The 18,754-nt window shown below is 45.7% G+C and overlaps 1 protein-coding gene across 1 annotated transcript; it reads left to right on the top strand.

Moving 5' to 3' along the window:
- Positions 1-226: 226 nt before the first annotated feature.
- Positions 227-18,613, top strand: TMEM108 (transmembrane protein 108). The gene is made up of 4 exons (XM_010293074.1): positions 227-388; positions 6,516-7,628; positions 16,658-16,812; positions 18,272-18,613. Exons 1-4 carry the CDS (start codon positions 376-378, stop codon positions 18,392-18,394), a joined length of 1,404 nt encoding a protein of 467 aa, XP_010291376.1. The 5' UTR covers positions 227-375; the 3' UTR covers positions 18,395-18,613.
- The last annotated feature ends 141 nt before the right edge of the window (positions 18,614-18,754 follow it).

Below are 18,754 nucleotides of genomic sequence, written 5' to 3'. Positions count from 1 at the left end.
CCAGCAATCCTCTGGCATCTGAATAGACCCGTGTCAGACAAACTGTATCTGGAGTTGATGGGAAACCAAGCTGGAATACCAAGCAGCCCTTCGATCTGCTGGAAGAGAGGGGGACTGGCTCAGTAAGTAATCTTGCCTTGCAGTTGCGAAGGTACTCCATAAAAGAGCGAGCCCTCTCACTGCACAGCCCTGCAAGACACGCCTGCCTGGGCTGTCTCCGTCCTCATTCCTCCAAACCAGTTCCAACAATAACAGCAACTCCTGCGTGCAGCTGCCTTGTTAGGGAGAAGATGTATTTTTCCTTTTTCTACTGAGGGATGAAGCTTCCAAATCTGTGTGATGTGAGCAGGTGAGGATGTCTGCTGACAAGTCCAAATGATATTTTCAGGTAAGTGATTACCTTGAATAAGCAGCGTAGAGTCAGGCTCGTTCTTTTTATTACGCTCCTCTCAGTAATTACTGTTGCCCTAGATTGTCAATAAGCCTTTCCACAAGGCTCAGCAGCTCAGATGTCTGTATATATTTAGCTGAATAGGGCATCTGAAGCATTTCTAAAGCACCTATTCCCATAGTATCTGTGAGTCTTTAGTGCAGCGTGAGAATGAATTGGGAGCTGCCTGCTCTGCGACTACAGGACGCTGTCCTATTTGTATCACCCATTGTTTAAGTCCCTGGAGGACCAGAAATTAATTTTGATTTACAGGCTCACTCTTTCAAAGTCTGTGATGGAAGTGCATCATAATAAGTGCAATAATAGCATTCTGCGATGTTTTTATATCGTTAAAGGATTGGGACATCTTGCCACTTGAAAACTGTAGCTAATACTACTGTCGTTGCACAGGGAGTGTCAGCGAGTACTGCTTAATTTGTGTTTGTACATGTGATTTCTAGAGCATCTGCTGATGCTGTTTGATATTACTGCAAATAGAGCTGTTAACTCTGCATGTCTCATTCCCTGCATTTTGCCAAATACCTTGTGTATTGAAGTTGGGGTTGATCACCCTGTCTAATACTTACCAGGGAAAACAGACAATAACTTGTAAGTTATTGGGAGTTCTGGCACAACAGCCACTGGTAGACCAGCAGGGAAAAGAAATTTTCTATGCAGAGTAACCTACTTTTTCTTCCGTCTGTTCTGCCACCGATCATGGAGATTAAATTTGCTTAATTCTTTGTTTGTACAAAGGCTGCTTCACTGTGAGTGAAAATCATATTGCTTTGACAGATTACAAAGAAATTATCATAACAAAAATGACCTAACAAAAGTAATAATGTATACTTTCTGCCCAGTTTCCATCTATTAAATATTCATTTTGCTCTCTGTAACGTTTTAGGTTTGCTGAGAGACACATGAGAAGTTAATAGTGTCGTGAAGAAAGCTTTCGTTACAGCAATAACATTGCTGTTGCTTTGAACACATTTTGTACAACCTTCTCTCACTATTAGTAAGTCAAGACTGTTAAGTTCAGCATCCCATACACTGCCCATGTGCACCCAAGCCCTGGGTCTATAGATAATGGGTCCTTTGTAGGACGGCTCCCTTTGCTTCCCTTGCCCACGGCAGGCTGAAATAATGAGTCCAGCAGTAGGTCTCGGCACAAAAAGCTCTTCAGGACTTCCTCGAGCAAAAATGTTTGCCAAGTGCTGCTCAGGGTGGCTCTGTTTGTCTTGCTGCAAGGTCTGAGGTAGCAGAGGCCAGAAGAGGTCAAACACCAGACTGAGCTCATTGTGCATATCCATTTGCTGTAGAAAATGTGAATGTGCAGCTCAAAAGTTTCCACTGTATCTCTAGCAATTAGGACTTGGTCCAAAGCCCGCTAAAGTCATTGGGAACCTTTCCACAGGCTTTTGATCACAAGTTACATAAGTTTGTGTTGTTTAAAGGGGGTGCCCCGGGGAGGCTGAACGCGTGAGCTGACTCGACAGCCACGTGCCTGCTCTGCCACGTCACGCGGAAAGGCTGTTCTCGAAGTGCCCATGAAGTGTCCCGTGCAGCACCAGGTGGTACTGACTCCTCAATGAAGCCTTTTAATGTTGTCCTGTGCCAGGACACTGGCTCCTAGTGAGGGGTCCCAAGGTCCTGAGATAAAACAGTCAAAGAACATCAGCTGCTGGGGCCCAAATCACTTTGTTTTTCTGGTTTGGTGGGAGGCAGTTCTGCCTCCTGCATGCAAATAAAGGGGTCGTGAGGAAGTTCCCAAATGGTAGGACCCTGCGGATTTCATAGTCTGGGAAAGCAAAATATTCCTAACCCCCTGCTTTTCTGAGACTCACTGAGGACATCAACAGCAGTCTTTTAAAACATTGCTGTAAAGGAACTCCTTCATTTTCTTCATGTACACAATTGCACACACCATTTCTGGACTCTTCATCTGTGTGTATGATGGGAAAAAGTACTGCAGGGAGATCCTGTTGAGATTTGAACCATTGCACCATGTTGTCAGGAAGGAGTTTTTCTGGCTACATGCACATCGGCATGCTCTGTGTGCGCTCTTCTGTCACTCTGTTGTGCTTCATCCTTGAGTTAATTCATTTTGTACTTAATACTCCCTTCTTGTTGCACTATGCAAGACCACAGCAGGACACAGTTCACACCACAGAGATGTCAGGTCAATCGGCCTTCTCATTAGGGTTGAATGGTTTTAATGTAGTCATAAAATTAGACTCCAAAAGTGGGAATTTGACACACAGCATTTAAAAGACAAACCAGTTTGGCCCCTTCTGAGCGTGAGTTTCTATACCTTAGAAATGACCCCTTATGAAAAAACTTAATGCTGTGAACTGACCTTTGAAAATATAATTTGTTATTTGCTATAATGTGCTTACATCAGTCTGTATTACCATTATGCCAGCAGACAGTAAGGACTATGCCAGCCCTCAAAGGGCTCATGCTCCAAGTAAGATCAGTCCTAACAGTCTTAGCCAGCCAAAACTGAAGGATTTTGGCAAAGAGCTGCAGGACTGTGCTTTGAACAGATTAAGAGCATCTGCTATGTACCTGCTATCCCACCTGGGATACCAAAACTTTGGCCATTACAACTTGGTAGCAACCAGATGGTTTCCTTTCAGTGGTAGTATGATTGAGGGTAAGCTGAGGCACTGGGGACGATTGGCTTCGTACCCGCCATGGCCCTTTTCTCAGTGCGGGTGCATTTGCGAAGCAGAGACAGAGGTTGGGAAGGGAAGAAATTTGAAGGAGTTGGTTAAGTCCATTTCTGTGACGAATGCCTCCTGCGTCTTAGTAGAGAAATTCAGAATGTTGTTTTCCTAGGACAAAGTTGCCAAGCAGGGACAGTTCTAATATCAGGGACATCAATGAGAGCCCCACTTTGTAAGACATTGCATATCCTCAAGTGATAGAAAAGTAAGCAGGAGCTCTGGGCAATCAGGTCACCGCAAATCCAGCCAGAGCATGCTTAGGTGATGACGCAGAGCATCTGAATGTACCAATTCCAGCTTTACTTTTGCTTTCCAGTTGGCTGTTGATCAATTATAAAGCAAATTAATTCCACTTAAAAGGGCCAGCAAAGCCCACTGTGAAGTCCTTATTATCAGCTGATTCTCCCTAAATATACCGCACTGGCTATTTTTACAATTATCTACTAAGCTGAGTATTTTTTCAGTAGTTAGGGGCACAGAAGAGCTCTGGTTGTCACTGAAGGAGTTACTGTGGTCCATTCAACCAGTAAAAATAGTCCTAAGAAGCTGTAGCTTACAGGGCCACAGTGGCTCTGCAGAGGCTGTTAAAGGGAGTCTAGCAGATGAGCAAAACCTGACTGCCACAGCCTGAGACAGCCAAATGTCACGGGGGTTATTGTTTATGGTCAGATAAATTACTTCTGGTGTAGTATTTCCTTTGAATAATTACTCATACTTTACAAGCCACCTAAAAGTACTAGCTAAAAGCATCTAGCTTCCCGTGCCTGATGTGTGGTGACCTGCTACCAATGGACTGCCCCAGAGAGGTTATAAATCTTTACAGCAGCAAGCTTCTGATTTATCAGTATTTCAAGAAAGGAGATGGATATTAGGTAGGTTTTTAGCCAAAGATCAGGGTTTCTAACCCCAGGGCACAATATGCAGAAAAGCCAACAACTTCCTTATTCCTTAAGGAATATCCTGGAGGAAAACATTAACCCAATAGAGATGTTTTTCTGCATGTGAGGTGTGAAGGAAAGTAGTTACACAAAGAACATCCAAAAATTTTAGCAGGCATTACAATCATTATAATCTAGTCTCTCACAAGATCTGCCAACGCACTTCATCTTGTGTGCTCGGAACAGCAGGCCTAACGCTTCCTGAAACATTATCTCCACACACCAAATCCAAAATAAATTGTCATCCTTTCCTCTTTGAATTTATTCTGTGGCAGCAACTTGTCTTGGCATGAAATATTAGCCATATGGACACTAGAGTATTTGCTTTGACCTTGACCTCAGAATAAGTGCTGCCAAAAATGTGAAGATAACTCCTTCCTTTCATTTCCAAGAGCGATGCTCCACAAGTATAGCACGATCTGCTCTCCTGGTTGCATCTCAGTGTACAGAATATGTTTTTTTTCTTTGACTAGGTGTTCTACTAAGAGCATATTGTCTGTAGCTGGCTAGGAACTGGGAACCAGTATCCCAGGTGGTGATTTATTTGACAGAGATATTTATTTCAGAAATTAAAAAAAAACCCAAAAAACAAAACAAAAAAAAGACCAAATTTTAGCATCAGGCAGTGGAAAGAGCAGTGCTTGTAATTGTCTCTCACTACATTATCCAGTCAGTGTTTTAATCTTCTCCTGGATACTCTGTGAAGTTACAGGAGGCTGCTGAGGGCAAGATGAAGTCAATTTTGTTGGCTGCAGCATTCTGTGCTGTTCTGGTTCAGAAATTATGGTTAGTGATCGAAGTAGAGCCTTTAGCTGGGTAAGAGGAACAGGTACTGCTGCTTTGGTGAGTTTTTGCTACGTGTATTTGCACTGCTTGCGAATGGGTGTGAATGATGCACAGGATTCAGAATAAACACATTTCATGCCATTTGCATCTGCCCAACGTGCAAAAGAGCCCTAGGGCCCAGTGGACACCTCATGAGAGACCTTCTTTCGTTTTCCCAAGTCCCTGTTTTCCTTTTCTGCTGGTGCTCATAACAGATATTCCCAAGTAGGGTGGAACTAAATGGCATAACAACCTTCACGGAGAAAGCTGGCAAGCCTGGGAGCGGTGGAGAAGGGGGCAGGAAGGCACTCCACAGTCTTGGCTGGAAGGTGATCATTACCCAGTTTGGAGTCCTGCAGCTTTGACGAAGTCATCTCCCTGATTTGTTAAGACTGTGACAACATTTTTCACCTTGACACCGCTGGTTGAAATTCACGCTAGCACAGTGCTAAAGGTGCCATCTGATGATGCTCAGTGGACTGTGCAAAATGGATTTATTCCGTGTGCTTCCTAGTGGGCAGAGATCCACATTACACTCGACAGCTTCAACATATGGAAATGGTGACGTGTGATTGATGTGGTCCCTGCAGGTCACGCTAACTCATGGTGTATTAGCCCTGCATCCTGGGGAGGCTTATGCTACTGCAGCTGCCCGTGTCCATTATCCGGACTAAGAATAAATGGAAGCATTGGTGCTCCCAGCAGTGTGTATCTGGCACCTCATGAAATGATGTGCACTACAGAGGGTAACAGGAGGCAAATTTCACACAAACCAAACCCCACAGCACTTGTGAGCACAGAACAGGTTGCAACCGAACGTTTGTATAAGGGTGCGAAGGGCAGTTGTGTTAGATTGTGTCATGCCCCTAATAATCATGTGGCTTTTTAAAATGGCTGTGCTAGCTATGTTTTCTTATTCATTTCTAACATTTGGAGATTTTCCACATCTCATATTCTAAAATAAGTGACTAGATTTTCCAAAGTTGCTAAATAAAGGACAGCGTATATAACCCAGGAAGAACTCTCATCACATGTCCCTTCTTGACCTAATTTTTGGCAAGGGCTAAGCAGCTGCTCTCTCAAAAAACAAATTGCTTAATGGCATCCAAGACTGGAGGCAGCCAAATTTAGGATTTTGCAGTCAAAAGAATGAGCGACTAAGGTTCCCCGTAATGATGCAGACATTCATCTGGAGGCCTTCTGGCCAAAACAAAAATGAAAACATCTTGTGTTTCTACCCCTAAAGAGTAGGATGCTTTGTAGCTTCTACAGGGAAATCACCTGCCTATGGCACTTTAAAGCACTCTCCTGAGTCCATACTGCAAGCTCCTCTCTCCCTTTACTGCAGAGATTCCCTGCAGCCTTCCCGTTCCCACTTTGCCACTCCCACGGCTGTGGGGCCACTGCAGCCCCTTGTGGATTTTCCTTTCTCTTCCTACCTTCCCGGAGAAGCCAGCGAAGTTGGATGTTAACTCTTCTGTCCTTCTGCAGAACATGGAAGGTATTCCTTCCTGCCAGATGTGCAAGCCGTGCAGTTCCCTGTGCGCTGGTCCCTCCTGGTGTCTCACCCTCTCTCTGTGTTTTTTCCTCCAGGTGTTCTACTGATCTTGGCACTGACAGAAGAGCTGGTGTTTTCTGTTCAGGTACTGTCTCCCAGTGTCTCCTCCTCTCAGGGCTTCCCAATGGACACTACAACTATCACAGCCATGGGAACAACACCTCGCCACAAAGACAGCCACGCGGCAGAGCCCCTTCCCACATCCACTCGTGCCATTCCCCATACCGTCAGCCTGGCAGAGAAAGCCCCTTCCACCGGGCAAAAGCAAGCAAGCAGCCCTCGCGTCGGCGAAAAGGAAACGTATCGTTTATACAACCAGAGTGCTTTGTACTCGGGACAGACTCGCCCCAAGGGGAAAAAATTCCAGGTTTTCAAAGGCAACTTCACGGAGTCCTCAGAGCCTTACCTAAAGACGACCCTGCATTCTCCCTTCCCTACCCTGAGGACCCCTTTCACAGACCACCCGTTTCAGTCCCAGACAGCAGCGTCCAGCAATCCCAATGGCACGGGGCTGGCAAGAACTACACACTCAGACCCTTCTCCCCACCGCAACGCTTCGGGAAGCCTTAGGGAAGCAGAGCGAGGGGATGGGGCCGAGCTAGTGGTGCAGGAGGCAGATTTTGCCACCACAACTGCTGGACCATCAACTGATCCTGAAGCAGTGTCGGTGCCTTTTAAACCCACCCGCTATGGCGTGTGGGATATGCTGAGCAAAAACAACTCTTGGGTAACCTTGAATCTCAGTACAAATGTCCCTCTGTTTGCTGGCCCTGGATCTGCAACAGCAGCAGCGGGTCACTCAGTCCAGACCAGATTTGATGTCAGTGTCTCCTCCCTGGCAGCGGGAGACCCCAAGGGACCCACTCCAACGCAGCACAGCGCGGTGACTAACGCAACCTTGCTGGGCAGTGCTCTTTCCGCAGCGCCCGCCACAAGGTTGTCCAGTTCCATTTCCACAGCTGGCTCCACCGCCACTGGGAACTTCCTAAACAGACTGGTTCCTGCTGGGACCTGGAAACCTGGGGTACAAGGAAATATCTCCCATGTCACCGAGGGGGACAAACCCCAGCACAGAGCAACCATCTGTCTCAGCAAGATGGACATTGCCTGGATCATTCTGGCCATCAGCGTACCTATATCCTCATGCTGTAAGTTAATTGCCACTTTATTTTGCTTTCTCTTTCCTCAAAATTCAGATTTCAGCCCATGATTCAAGGACCAGGTGGAGGGCTTAAGATAGATGAGAAGCAATCACTAGACCAAAATCTGAGGCATTCACCAACCAAAGTGCTTAGCTCCAAAATTCAGGGCTATCATGTTTACACTCAAAGCATACTTCTTCCATTGCTATTAGAAATCTTATTAGTCTTTTTGGGCCCACAATTTGAGGGTGTAACGCAAGGCTGAACAAGTCTAGAAGGCGAAGCAGCTTTACTTCAAGACGTTTAAGCGGGTGACCAAAAATTGTACAAGTCTTTAATCTAGGAACCACTATATTCTGCTCTGGAATTGGGTTTAAAAAGCCTACTGCTAACCCAAAAGATTAATGACAGTTGTAATGACTACTACCTTAGGAAACACCAGTTTTCCAGCACAATAAAATATTCCATTGCAGGCAGTTGGTGAACTATCAGATTTTAAAATCTGGTAACCAAATTGCTGGTTTCCTCCACTTTAATTCCAACTTTGCAGCTGCCGAGGGAGCAGGAAGAGTTTGACATCCTGGCCTTCAGACCCCAGGAGTCAGCCACCTCCGGGACCAGGACAGGCTGGGTTCCCAGAGCTGGCTTAGGGTCTCGTCGTTTGACGAGACAAAAAAAAGTTACAAAAAAACCACATGAGAAATTATGAGAAAGCTTGTGAGTGGATGCTGGGGTGTCCCCTGCTTAGCTGGGTTATATAAGCAAGGTGGGACAACATACTCTCTGGGGTTTCTCTGTTGCAGGGTGTGATTATGCTGATCTGTCTGGAGTGGAACAAAAATAAACATTTCCCAGCCCTTGTTGCTTCAGGAAGCATGAAAGGGTAGCAGCCAACAATATTGAGTATTAATTCTGTTGTTTACAGCTACGAGCTGTACTGAGGACAAGGCTAGATGAGCTGACCGAGCCAGTCTCGCACACAGCTTACTCCTGCCAAAAAGGACAGCACTGCTCTCTCCTGCCCTCTCCGAGGCTCAGCCACCTCAGCCTGCCCTGCTCCGTCTGCCTGGGCCTGACCTGACACCTCCCTCAGACACTTTCAGATTGCTGAAGTGGCCAAAAGATATTCCCTTTGCTCTTTGGTACCTTCTGTCCACCGAGTGAGCTGAATCAGCTCCCCACCGGGTCAGACAAGCACAAGACCCGGAGCAGATGAGGCTGCAGGAGTACACCCCCAGAGAGGGAGCCGCACTGATCCTGTCAGCAGCTGCAAATTATTGGATTGGCTCAGCATATCTGTTAGACCTGGACCATCGCTTCTGCTCTTGCCAACGTGGTTGAAACCATGAGTGAGAATAAAGCTTAAACCTAAAATATGGACAATCAAAATAAAAAGAAACCAAAGCAGAAATGTCCGTACGTACTTCTGCAAAGATCGAGAGGAAAAACCGCGATATAGCAAGCACAGGATGAGCAGCAGTGGTATTTGATGATTTGATGAACAGTGCCTTGTCTATCAATCAGTAGAAATAGAGGATCAAATAAATTCTTTCAAGCATTATCTTTGGGGCCAATATTCACAAAGAAAGCTGATCTGGTTAGAAAGCGTCCAAATACAAAACACAAAATATAACACCGTACAACACAAGCATAGGAAGCATAACCAGTGTGTAAACTGTTACATGTCTCTGCCTGCAGTGTGTCACATGAGCTGATAACTAATGATAGTTATTAATAATAATAATGTGAAGAATCTGTTGGCAGGACTTCTAACCCACTATTCTTTAAATATTCATTCAAACTTTTGTTCTTATCATATGTGCCATAACAGTATGTGTTCATATGACTGGGCCTATTCTGTTTCTTGTATCTGTAAGCTACATTTTTTAAAAAGGAAAATGTTATTTTGAAAATTATCTATACCAGCTTTAATACAACTGAGTGTTTAAGTGATTCTGATATTTAAGTAAGTCCTGCTTTCAGGACCAGATTTCTGAGGATGGTCTTCAGTGGGACTCTCCTTCTAAAATCTGGGGATCCCCAGGTATAGTTCAGAGTTGAAGTGAATGCTAGGCATTGAAATGGGATTTTTTTTGATCTGGCTGAAGTGCTCAGGGAATTGCTTTCATCCAAAAGTTACGCTGTTTAAACTACGCCATGACAAGTGCTGTTGTACAGGCATAGGTTATTCCCATAGGAGAAGAAAAGTAAGTTATGACAAGCTAAACCACTTTTGCCCAGCTCCACATGCATCGGTTGTGGCTCCCCTCTTGTGCTGCACACCGGCGGGGCACTTTATTTCAGGCATCCGTCTGTCTTCAGGCAGGGATGTATGGTGTGCGGTGTGCGGTACGGGGTGTGCGGTGTGCCGTGTGCGATACGGGGTGCAGGGCGTGTGGTACGGGGTGCGCGGTGTGCGAAGGGGACTGTCGCCACCTCCTGGGCACAGGCGCCTGCAGCTGAGGACAGAAGGCCCCGCAACTGGCATTTGCTCATCACTTCTGGTCTAGAGGGGGCTGATGCTAAGAGGCGGATGAAGAGTACAGCCATTTGGATCCCACTTCGTCTTCAAGGGCTGAAAACGCTTTCGGTGAGAGGCTCTCGCAGCTGTTGTGGACACGGACTGAGAAAACACCATCCTGATCCTGCCTTGGGATGCTGAAAGGTGGAGGTATCTTGAATCGGGACTCACACCCGTGCTCTTAAATATCTGAGTTGCCTTAGGAAGGGACAAGCCACGGAGAAAGTCACTGAGGTCTCCTAGCAGGAGGTTATTGCTGCCCCGGGGCTGCGGGTTGGAGGCTCTCTGCTCAGGCTGGCACCTTCAAGGCTGCTGGTCAGACTCCCCGAGGGGGACAGCAAGCCCTGAGCTGCTGCTGAGGCACCTGTGAGAAAGGACAAGGCCCTGCACTGGGGGCACGCTTTCTAACCAGATCAGCTTTCTTTGTGAATATTGGCCCCAAAGATAATGCTTGAAAGAATTTATTTGATCCTCTATTTCTACTGATTGATAGACAAGGCACTGTTCATCACATCATCAAATACTGCTGCTGCCCTGCAGCCCCGATGCAGGGAAGTTAGCAACACGCCCTGGAAAGAAGTGGAAGGAGGTGAGGAGAGGCAACCGGAGCCTGTGCACAGCTGCAGAACTGCAGGAATCTAATTAACTCAGCTCCCTCCTCCTGCTAATGGAGGGTGCGCCTGAGCCAGCTCGCTGACCTCCGGGCTGTCACTGGAGCCCTTGCAGAGCTGCGCAGTGGCCAGCGCATCTTCTCTACCGGGAGCCCTCGTGCCTTGCCCCATGATCCCTCCGTTGCGCGAGGTGTGGGGAGGAGGCTGGAAAAGCCTGCCTTCTCAGGGGGCTTCTGGGCACAGCTTGTGCTGCCTGATATCCTTGGAAGGGAAAATGCACCACGATGCTGCAGGGACAGGTCTGTCCCTCTCTGATGTGTGGTGCAGTCGGGCCCCACGTGCTGCTCGCTGTCACACCTTTTATTGACAGGTAGCTGTTAAATGAAAACCTGTGGGCATTTTAACTTCCATAGCAGGGGCAGTGACCTGCCAGAGTGACCACAGGAGCCCTTGGATCCTCGTCCCCACTGGAAGAAGTGCCTGGGATGCTACACTTCTCCTCGTGGAGGAAAGACCCCGCCGGGCTCCTCGCTGGCCCATTCCCGCCGTGGGGATTTGCACCTCAGAGCAGGAAGCAGCAGAGCGTTTGTTCAGCACCACTGTGCCCTGGCATCTGAGCCCCACTGAGGACTGGCAGGGCCCGCCAGCCATGCTGGTGGCATGGCTCAGTGGCTGTAGCACTGGCCTGACGACCTGGGCCTTGGAAGCTCACTTGCTGAAATAAGAGATGGGATTTAGCCTCCCCCTCCTTACTGTACAGATTTCTTTAAGGATGCATAGGTTTCTGAGTCCCACAGAAATCCCCTAAAATACTAGCCAGAAAAATAATGCTTTGAATAGGAATGCACGAGCCATCTCTGCTGGGTGAACCTGGGGAAATCATTTCACCTTTTGGTACTGAGTTTCGTGGTAGAAATAACAGGGGTGATGTTGCTAACGCCATTTGAGGGCGGCAGAAATTAAAGATTCTGTATCATTGCGTTTCCAGAAAAGCAAAGTCATATGTAATACTGATACCAGTATTTCCTGCATGTGATAATTTGTTTTTGCAGTGTCCTTCAGGCAGCCTTGAACATTTTTCTGCACGTGCATTTGTATGTGTGCGGGCGCCTGTCTCTGCAGTGCCGAACAACACAATAGGAGTTCATTTTAAAAGCCACCGTCCCAGTCCTTGGGCTCCCAGTACTTACATCTCTGTAATTACAGAATGACACAAGAAAACATGGTAGAACAGAAACTTGCAAATCAGATGCATAGAAGTCAATTCATTCAGTCAGTTCTGCTGACACGGGTAAAAGCGAGAGGCTGAGCCTCCGAACACAGGCGTCAGCAGAACTCAAAGAATATATGAAGAATTGCCGTGGACCTAGCCCCACTTAGCTCACATTTCATGCACTGGGACGCGTTCAAAAATTCTCTCACCCACTTTTGCTATCACAAAACCTACGAACGTTTGCTTCGCAGTCTGAAGCGAGAGAGATCCCAAGCCCTGAGTCTAATACCCAGGTGTGAGCTCAAACTGAGCTGGAAAAGAGCCTCCTGTCTCCAGATGTAAGCAGCTGTGGTCAATAACCAAACCCATCATGACACCTGTGCTACAGCTAAGGCTGTACTGCTATAGATGGCCACAGTAAATTAGGGAAATTAAAAGAAATACGGAAAAAAACATTATTCTAATCATTGAGGCATGGGTTCTGTAGAAACTTAGTTTATATTATGATCTGCAGGCATAGGGAGAAGTAAATTAATATCCTTCAGTCTGAGTATCTCCTGACTTATAAGTGCTTGCAACGTTCAGGTCTGTTAACATCATGTTTTACATGGGAGCTGGAGAGTGGAGGAAGGGGGTATGCAGCTATATAAGATTGGTAAAATGTTTAAATGAATTGAAAGAAAAGACAGAAGACTATCAGGAAACTGTAGGGAGTTAGTATGATCTCATTATACTGCATTTATGAGGCTAGTATTGAATATGGTTTCTAAACCTGGAGGTTTATGTTTTTAAAAAAATATTGGAAGATAGAAAAGAGCCATGTGAATGATATAATTGCTGAGAAATGCAACATAACTCCACTTGTGTCATCATGTATTCCAAGACGAGGATGAAGCCCACATATATGGGGGACATTTCTGATAGCATAGTGGAAGCTTTTAATAAAAAAGGCAAAAGGAGATTGAGGAAATGGCAGATAAAGCTGGAGACATTTAGACAACAAGGGGAATATAAATATGTACCCACAATGGAAATTAAGTATTGACACATCCCATTTGTGGGAATGGGATAGATATCCGGTCCCTCCATGACCCTAAATGAAGCTGGGTATTCTCCTGTGAGATGTGCTGTACCTTAAATACAGCTTACGGTTAAGTTAACAGGTGAAAGTCTCCTGGTGTGCAGGTGGTGTGCAGGTGCGAGTAGATGATGGACATGTTCCCACCAGCCTAGAAACCTGTAAATCTGTGAGAAACTAATTTCTCCCATTTGTCAGATGTATTATGTCCTGTTTCATGGGAGGGGGGATGGATAATGCAGACGTAATTTGCCTTGGGGCCAGAAAGAGGCCAGCGTCATAGCCAGAGCTTGTCAGCAGCTCTTAGCCCCTAAATGTGTGGGCTGACTTTTCTCCCTCCAGACTAGCAGCAGGTTAAAGGATACGGGTGAGAAATGCTTCTGAGTTCCCTGAACCTCCAGTGTCCACAAAATTGCAGACACCCCTGATATTTCCTAACAAGTATTGTAAACTGTGTACGGGGAGCTTCAGGCTGACACAGGGACAACGCTGAAGTGTCCTTCTTGTGGCATTCGCTATTAACTAAGATGCAGCAGGCAAAGGGAAAAGTCAGTTCAGCTTTTCTGACTCTCAGAAAGCATCCAGATGGGTGTTTGCAAACCAGAGAAGAGTTAGCCCTTTTTCTGCCCAAAGGGTTGGCCATCTCTGAAACAGAGGTGATACATGACAGCACCAAATAACAGCACTTTCTCGTCCTTACGAGGGCATTACATAATATACCAGGAAAGATAAGTGGGGTATAGCAGCTACTGATTCTCTCTTCCACTCTGTTGTTGTCGTTATTGCCATTTGTCGCTTCCAAACCATCTCTGCCCTCTATATATTTCATCCACTTAATATGTCCTCGTTGGCCATCACAATTGTCGGTCTGGAAAGAGGTTTTTCTCTAACACACATAATTCTAATGATGAGAACAAACAGAGATCTAAGAATATTGGTAAAGCTGTACCCTGTTCCTGGTATTGTTCTGGAAGTGAGCGGTCCTATGGTAGCTACCTTAATTGCACTAAAATGTGCCTCAAAAGGGCAGTTAATATGAGATGAAGAGGGGAATAGCCCCATTCCAGCCCTGCTGTCCTCTCTCTCCCTGTTAAATCAGGTCTCCTCTGCTTTGAATTGGGGCAGCTTAGGTAGACAGCCTTCTGCTAAAATACGTTATATTAGCGGAAGCTCAGGAACCCATTTCCCACCATCTTCCATCCGTTTGCTCGTGTGTGCACTAAGGTCGGAGGCCAAGAGCGTAATTAAGGGAGACAGCATTACTGCTGTACAGCAACCATATCTGCACATGGCAAGGCCATTTCCTGCTGGAAGAAGCAGAGATGTCTCTTGACTCAATGTCACTTGCTTTCCAGCCCCTAAAACCCAAATCCGATACTTCTCTCTCAGCAGCCACAACATTTCATAAGCTGTAAAACCTCAGGCTTTCAAAATATTTGCACAGCAATAGGGCCAGCTTTACTGGGGCTCTCGTATCCTCAGGCACCTTCAGAAGCACTCTGTGCCTTAGGGAGCACTTGTTGCTGGAGTACCGAAAAGCTCCATATACTCCATTACCCACATACTGGGTGGACTAAATGTAGGTCCTGCTTCACCTTCTAATCTTAACGAGCCTGCAGGTCAGGCTGGGACATGGAGAGGGTAGCAGCAAAGCAGGGAGCAAAGATGCAGCCCTTCAGGAGGATGGGCAGGGAGAGCAGTTCTGGTGGCCCCCATGGGGTGCCTGCCTCCGGGCACAGCAGCTGGAGTCGTGCTGCCGGGCCATCAGCGAATGACGTTATTGGTGATAGAAAGACTGAAGCAATATGAGTCGAAGATAATAGTAAGTTTGATGATGAGCTGCTTTTTTGAAACGTGCAGGAACGGCACGGGAGATTTTTCCATTAGTTTCTAAAGATTTATAGCATAAGCTCACCTTTTGCTATGAATGAGACATAAACTGCCAGAAGTCAAACCCATTAAGAGGATTTTTTTACTATCTCAGTCTGTTGTTTTAAATAGAGCTCTAGCCTTGCACTTCCGTATTGCCATTTTATGTGCATAGATGGGATAAGAAATTAGACCCACGGCATATGGGTAACTGCAATGTTTGTCAAAACATACAAAGCAGCTTTGACCTCTCTGCAGTCTTTTCTTTCCTTTGGGCTATAATTCTAATAAATAATTTCATCTGTAGCTGAGAAAATAATATATTTTTCTGCTTCATGAATATTTTCTCTATTCTTTTCTATTGTGAGGGTTTTAGAAATAATGGAGTGAATTTATGGCAGGGTGTTCCCCATTTCACAGGTACCAATCAAAGTAAGTACACATCCAGCTACCTGTCTGTCTGTAAAAATCAGGTAGATTACAAGCACAACTAGTCAATTAATTCCACAGGTATAAGATAAGCGCACAGAGCTTATGCATTAAACCCTGGCACGCGCCTCAACTTCTGCCTGTGCAAGGACCAGTGGGAGCAGTAAGTGTGTTACAGTGGGTTTGCCTGGCTTTCGTAAAATTGCCAAGATTACCCATCTGAATTGCAACAGAGATGACGAAACCGAAAGCAATTCCAGAAAATAACACTCCACCAGCTTTGTGTTCAGCCTGCCCGCTGGGGGAGCATTGTCCTGGCATCTCTGTGGGTGCCTGTGGCCTTGAGACCAGACAGACAATTGCATCAACAAGTTTCACTTTGCTGGTCACGTCGCCTTGCCTAACTGCTCTACTTTAAGCTAAATTTTTCAAATTGAAGAAGTTTAAGTGTGTGCAGCAGATAAGAACAAAAGCCAGGCTCAGACACCATCGATACCCAGGCAAGTGTGGGGAGCGGATTACACTTATCAGTAGATCCCACATCCTGATACAGCTGGTGGAGGCAGGCAGGAAAACCCCAGCTCTGGGGTTAATGCTACCCTGGAAGCATAAACTATGTCAGACAGGTGCCGGAGGGGATCTCCACGCTGCCTCATCACTGTCTCATCCCGCTCAGGAGCCCATCTGTTCCCCTTGCTGGTCACTGATGTTTTGGAGCATGGTCACAAAGTACCCAAAACCCAAGTTATCAATGTGAGGTGACAGGGGCAGGGATCAGTGGCACTTCAGGGCAGCTTTCAGTATTGAAGACGTACAACTACAGGCGTTTATGAATTTGCTATTTAAGCCTAGGACAGGTGTCTCTCACTGCCCATTTGCTAATGTGCTCATCGCTGCAGCGTCTGAACATGCTAGAAGCAGAAAAGATCTGCACAAAGGCATCCTTCACAGTCCCTGGGGAGTACCCTCTGTCCTACAGCATCTATAAATCCCTGCTTAGGTATTAAAATGCCATCAGTTACAACACCAAAGCTTTTCATTAGCCAGGCAGCCACATCTTGAAGATTATAAACTCACATCAAAAAGAAAGTAAAAACCGCTTAGCCTGCCAAGCCCAAGGCGTCATCTGCTTGGCCCAGTTTCTGACTTAATTGCGTGGGTTTTGTTAGGAGAGAGCTAGATCTGACTGAGGGTGAATGGTATGAATGAAGGTCGCCAGCCCTCTCCTTAAGTACTGTAAAAAACAAATCCATGGTACTGATGAGTCCTTATTGAAAGGAAATAACCAATTTTTTGACATGTTTCTATTGACAGCAGTTCTGCTGACAGTCTGCTGTATGAGGAGGAAGAAGAAGACATCTAACCCAGAAAACAATCTGAGCTATTGGAATAATGCTATTACCATGGACTACTTCAACAGGCATGCTGTAGAGTTACCGAGAGAGATCCAGTCCCTGGAGACTTCAGAGGTATCTCACTTGCAGAACTACGGTCTGAAAACTGTAACTGAAGCCATGTGAGCAGAAGGGGAGAGGAAGTCATATTAATAAAGCCTTGAAATCCCTATACATATTCAGGGAAACAGCTTTTTGAGAAGGACTCACCCCCACACGTGTGTAAGATGGGGTAAATATGTCACCAAAACCGGATTGCCATCTTATTGCCAGCTATTGCAGATATATTCTGTATTGCTGTGTGTTCATGGGAGTTAATCACCTCTAGGTGAATTAGTTCCCAGGTTTCTCTTGCTTTTGAGCCTATGGCCAATGTCTAGCCATACCATGACTGCTTAGGAGAGCTCTTTGGGCTGGCTTGTTACTGACAGTCAGTCCTTCTGATCTGTCCATTGTGAGTGTCCCACACAGCATCATATAAGAGAGGTAGTACAAGTTAATAATGCAAAGCAATTTTGTGTATTTATGTCTCAGGAGCTGCCTATTGCTTCTTAAATACCAGTTCAGGGGGTGAGTGTTCCCAGTATATAAGCAATCAAAACATCAATATATGAAAGTGTGTAGTAGTGCTATATACATACCAGCCTTTACTTAAGCGATCTGACTGGTTCAGTGGGATTATTCATATATGGGCAGATGATCCTACTAAAAGAAATGTATCCTCTGGCCTCAGAGATAGAGAAGAAGAATTTAGCTTAGTTCAAAGTTATTTAAAACCTAGAAACAGTGGAGAGTTTGGGCTTATGCTAAAGTGATTTCAGATCAACTAGCTGACTAACTCATCTCATTAAATAAAAAGTGTTTAGAAAGGAACCTCTGAGATGTAACTAGACACGCACTCACAGTCTCTTCATTAACCCCGCTTTGCTGGCAATCATGTTGCTTAGCTAAGGCAGGATCTGCTCTAAACTTACCAAGAATGGAATGTTAGGCCTATTCACATATAGGATGGTCTCCAAAAGCTGTCATCTGAGTCATTAAAACCTGATCAGAACATGACTAACTGGGGCATACTCAGGTAATTTGGAACCATGTATGTGGTTTTCTGACCTTAAAAAGAAGCTGAAAATGCATCTTGGAGGAGTCAAGCCCAGCTTATAGATAGGAAACTGTTGTAATGCATCATGAAAGTGAAAAAAAGGAAGAATGTGAAAGTTCATGTTCTGCTAAGGGACCTGGAGTTTGGTGCATCTGAATTCTGGGTCCCTAGATTGAGAAAGAATCAGCCTGACTATCAGAGGAGCTCTTCACTCTTGGCTCCTACTGCCTGAAGAAAGGTAAAGCAGTCTCATCAAACTTAGCTCTCCAGGACCTGGGGCCTCCAAAATTCGGGCACTTTCTGGGGATTGGGAGAAGTGATAAAAGTAAGAGCCCATTTCTTACCTGCATTTGCACAAGGCAGCAGAGTGCCCTGCATGCTCACAGAGAGTGAGGGGTGTGAAGTGCTCACCCTGCTTCTCTCTCTCTCTCCTAGGACCACCTCTCTGAGCCACGCTCCCCTGCCAACGGCGACTACCGTGACAGCGGGATGGTCCTCGTGAACCCCTTCTGTCAAGAAACACTATTTGTAGGACATGAGCAAGTCTCTGAAATATGACCCCACAGCTGCCCGTGTATTGCAGTTTCATCTCTACTGTCTCCAAATTATAAATAAATATATATATTATAAATATAACCTTTGTGTAACCCTGGATTACAAGAAATGTTTTCAGCTTTTCTTTTCTCCCTCAGAACTGTCAACCCCTTTTTTATAAGTGTGGTAAAACTTTACAGAACAAACTGTGGCTTTATAAAATAAAGGTATTTCTAAGCAAAACACCTGTCAGATGGACTGTTTTCTTCACTGTCATTTACAATATGCTGCTGAATATACTGGGGCTGGAAGAATATTGGGTAAGGTTGGTTTTGGTGCAGACAGCATGTATTGGGTACAGCATCCTGCATCCTACGTGACATC

Source organism: Phaethon lepturus, unplaced genomic scaffold (genome assembly GCF_000687285.1).
Source record: "Phaethon lepturus isolate BGI_N335 unplaced genomic scaffold, ASM68728v1 scaffold16408, whole genome shotgun sequence".
NCBI lineage: Eukaryota > Metazoa > Chordata > Aves > Phaethontiformes > Phaethontidae > Phaethon > Phaethon lepturus.
The sequence above is the reverse complement of the archived record's forward strand: the minus strand, read 5'-3'. Positions and strand labels throughout refer to the sequence as shown.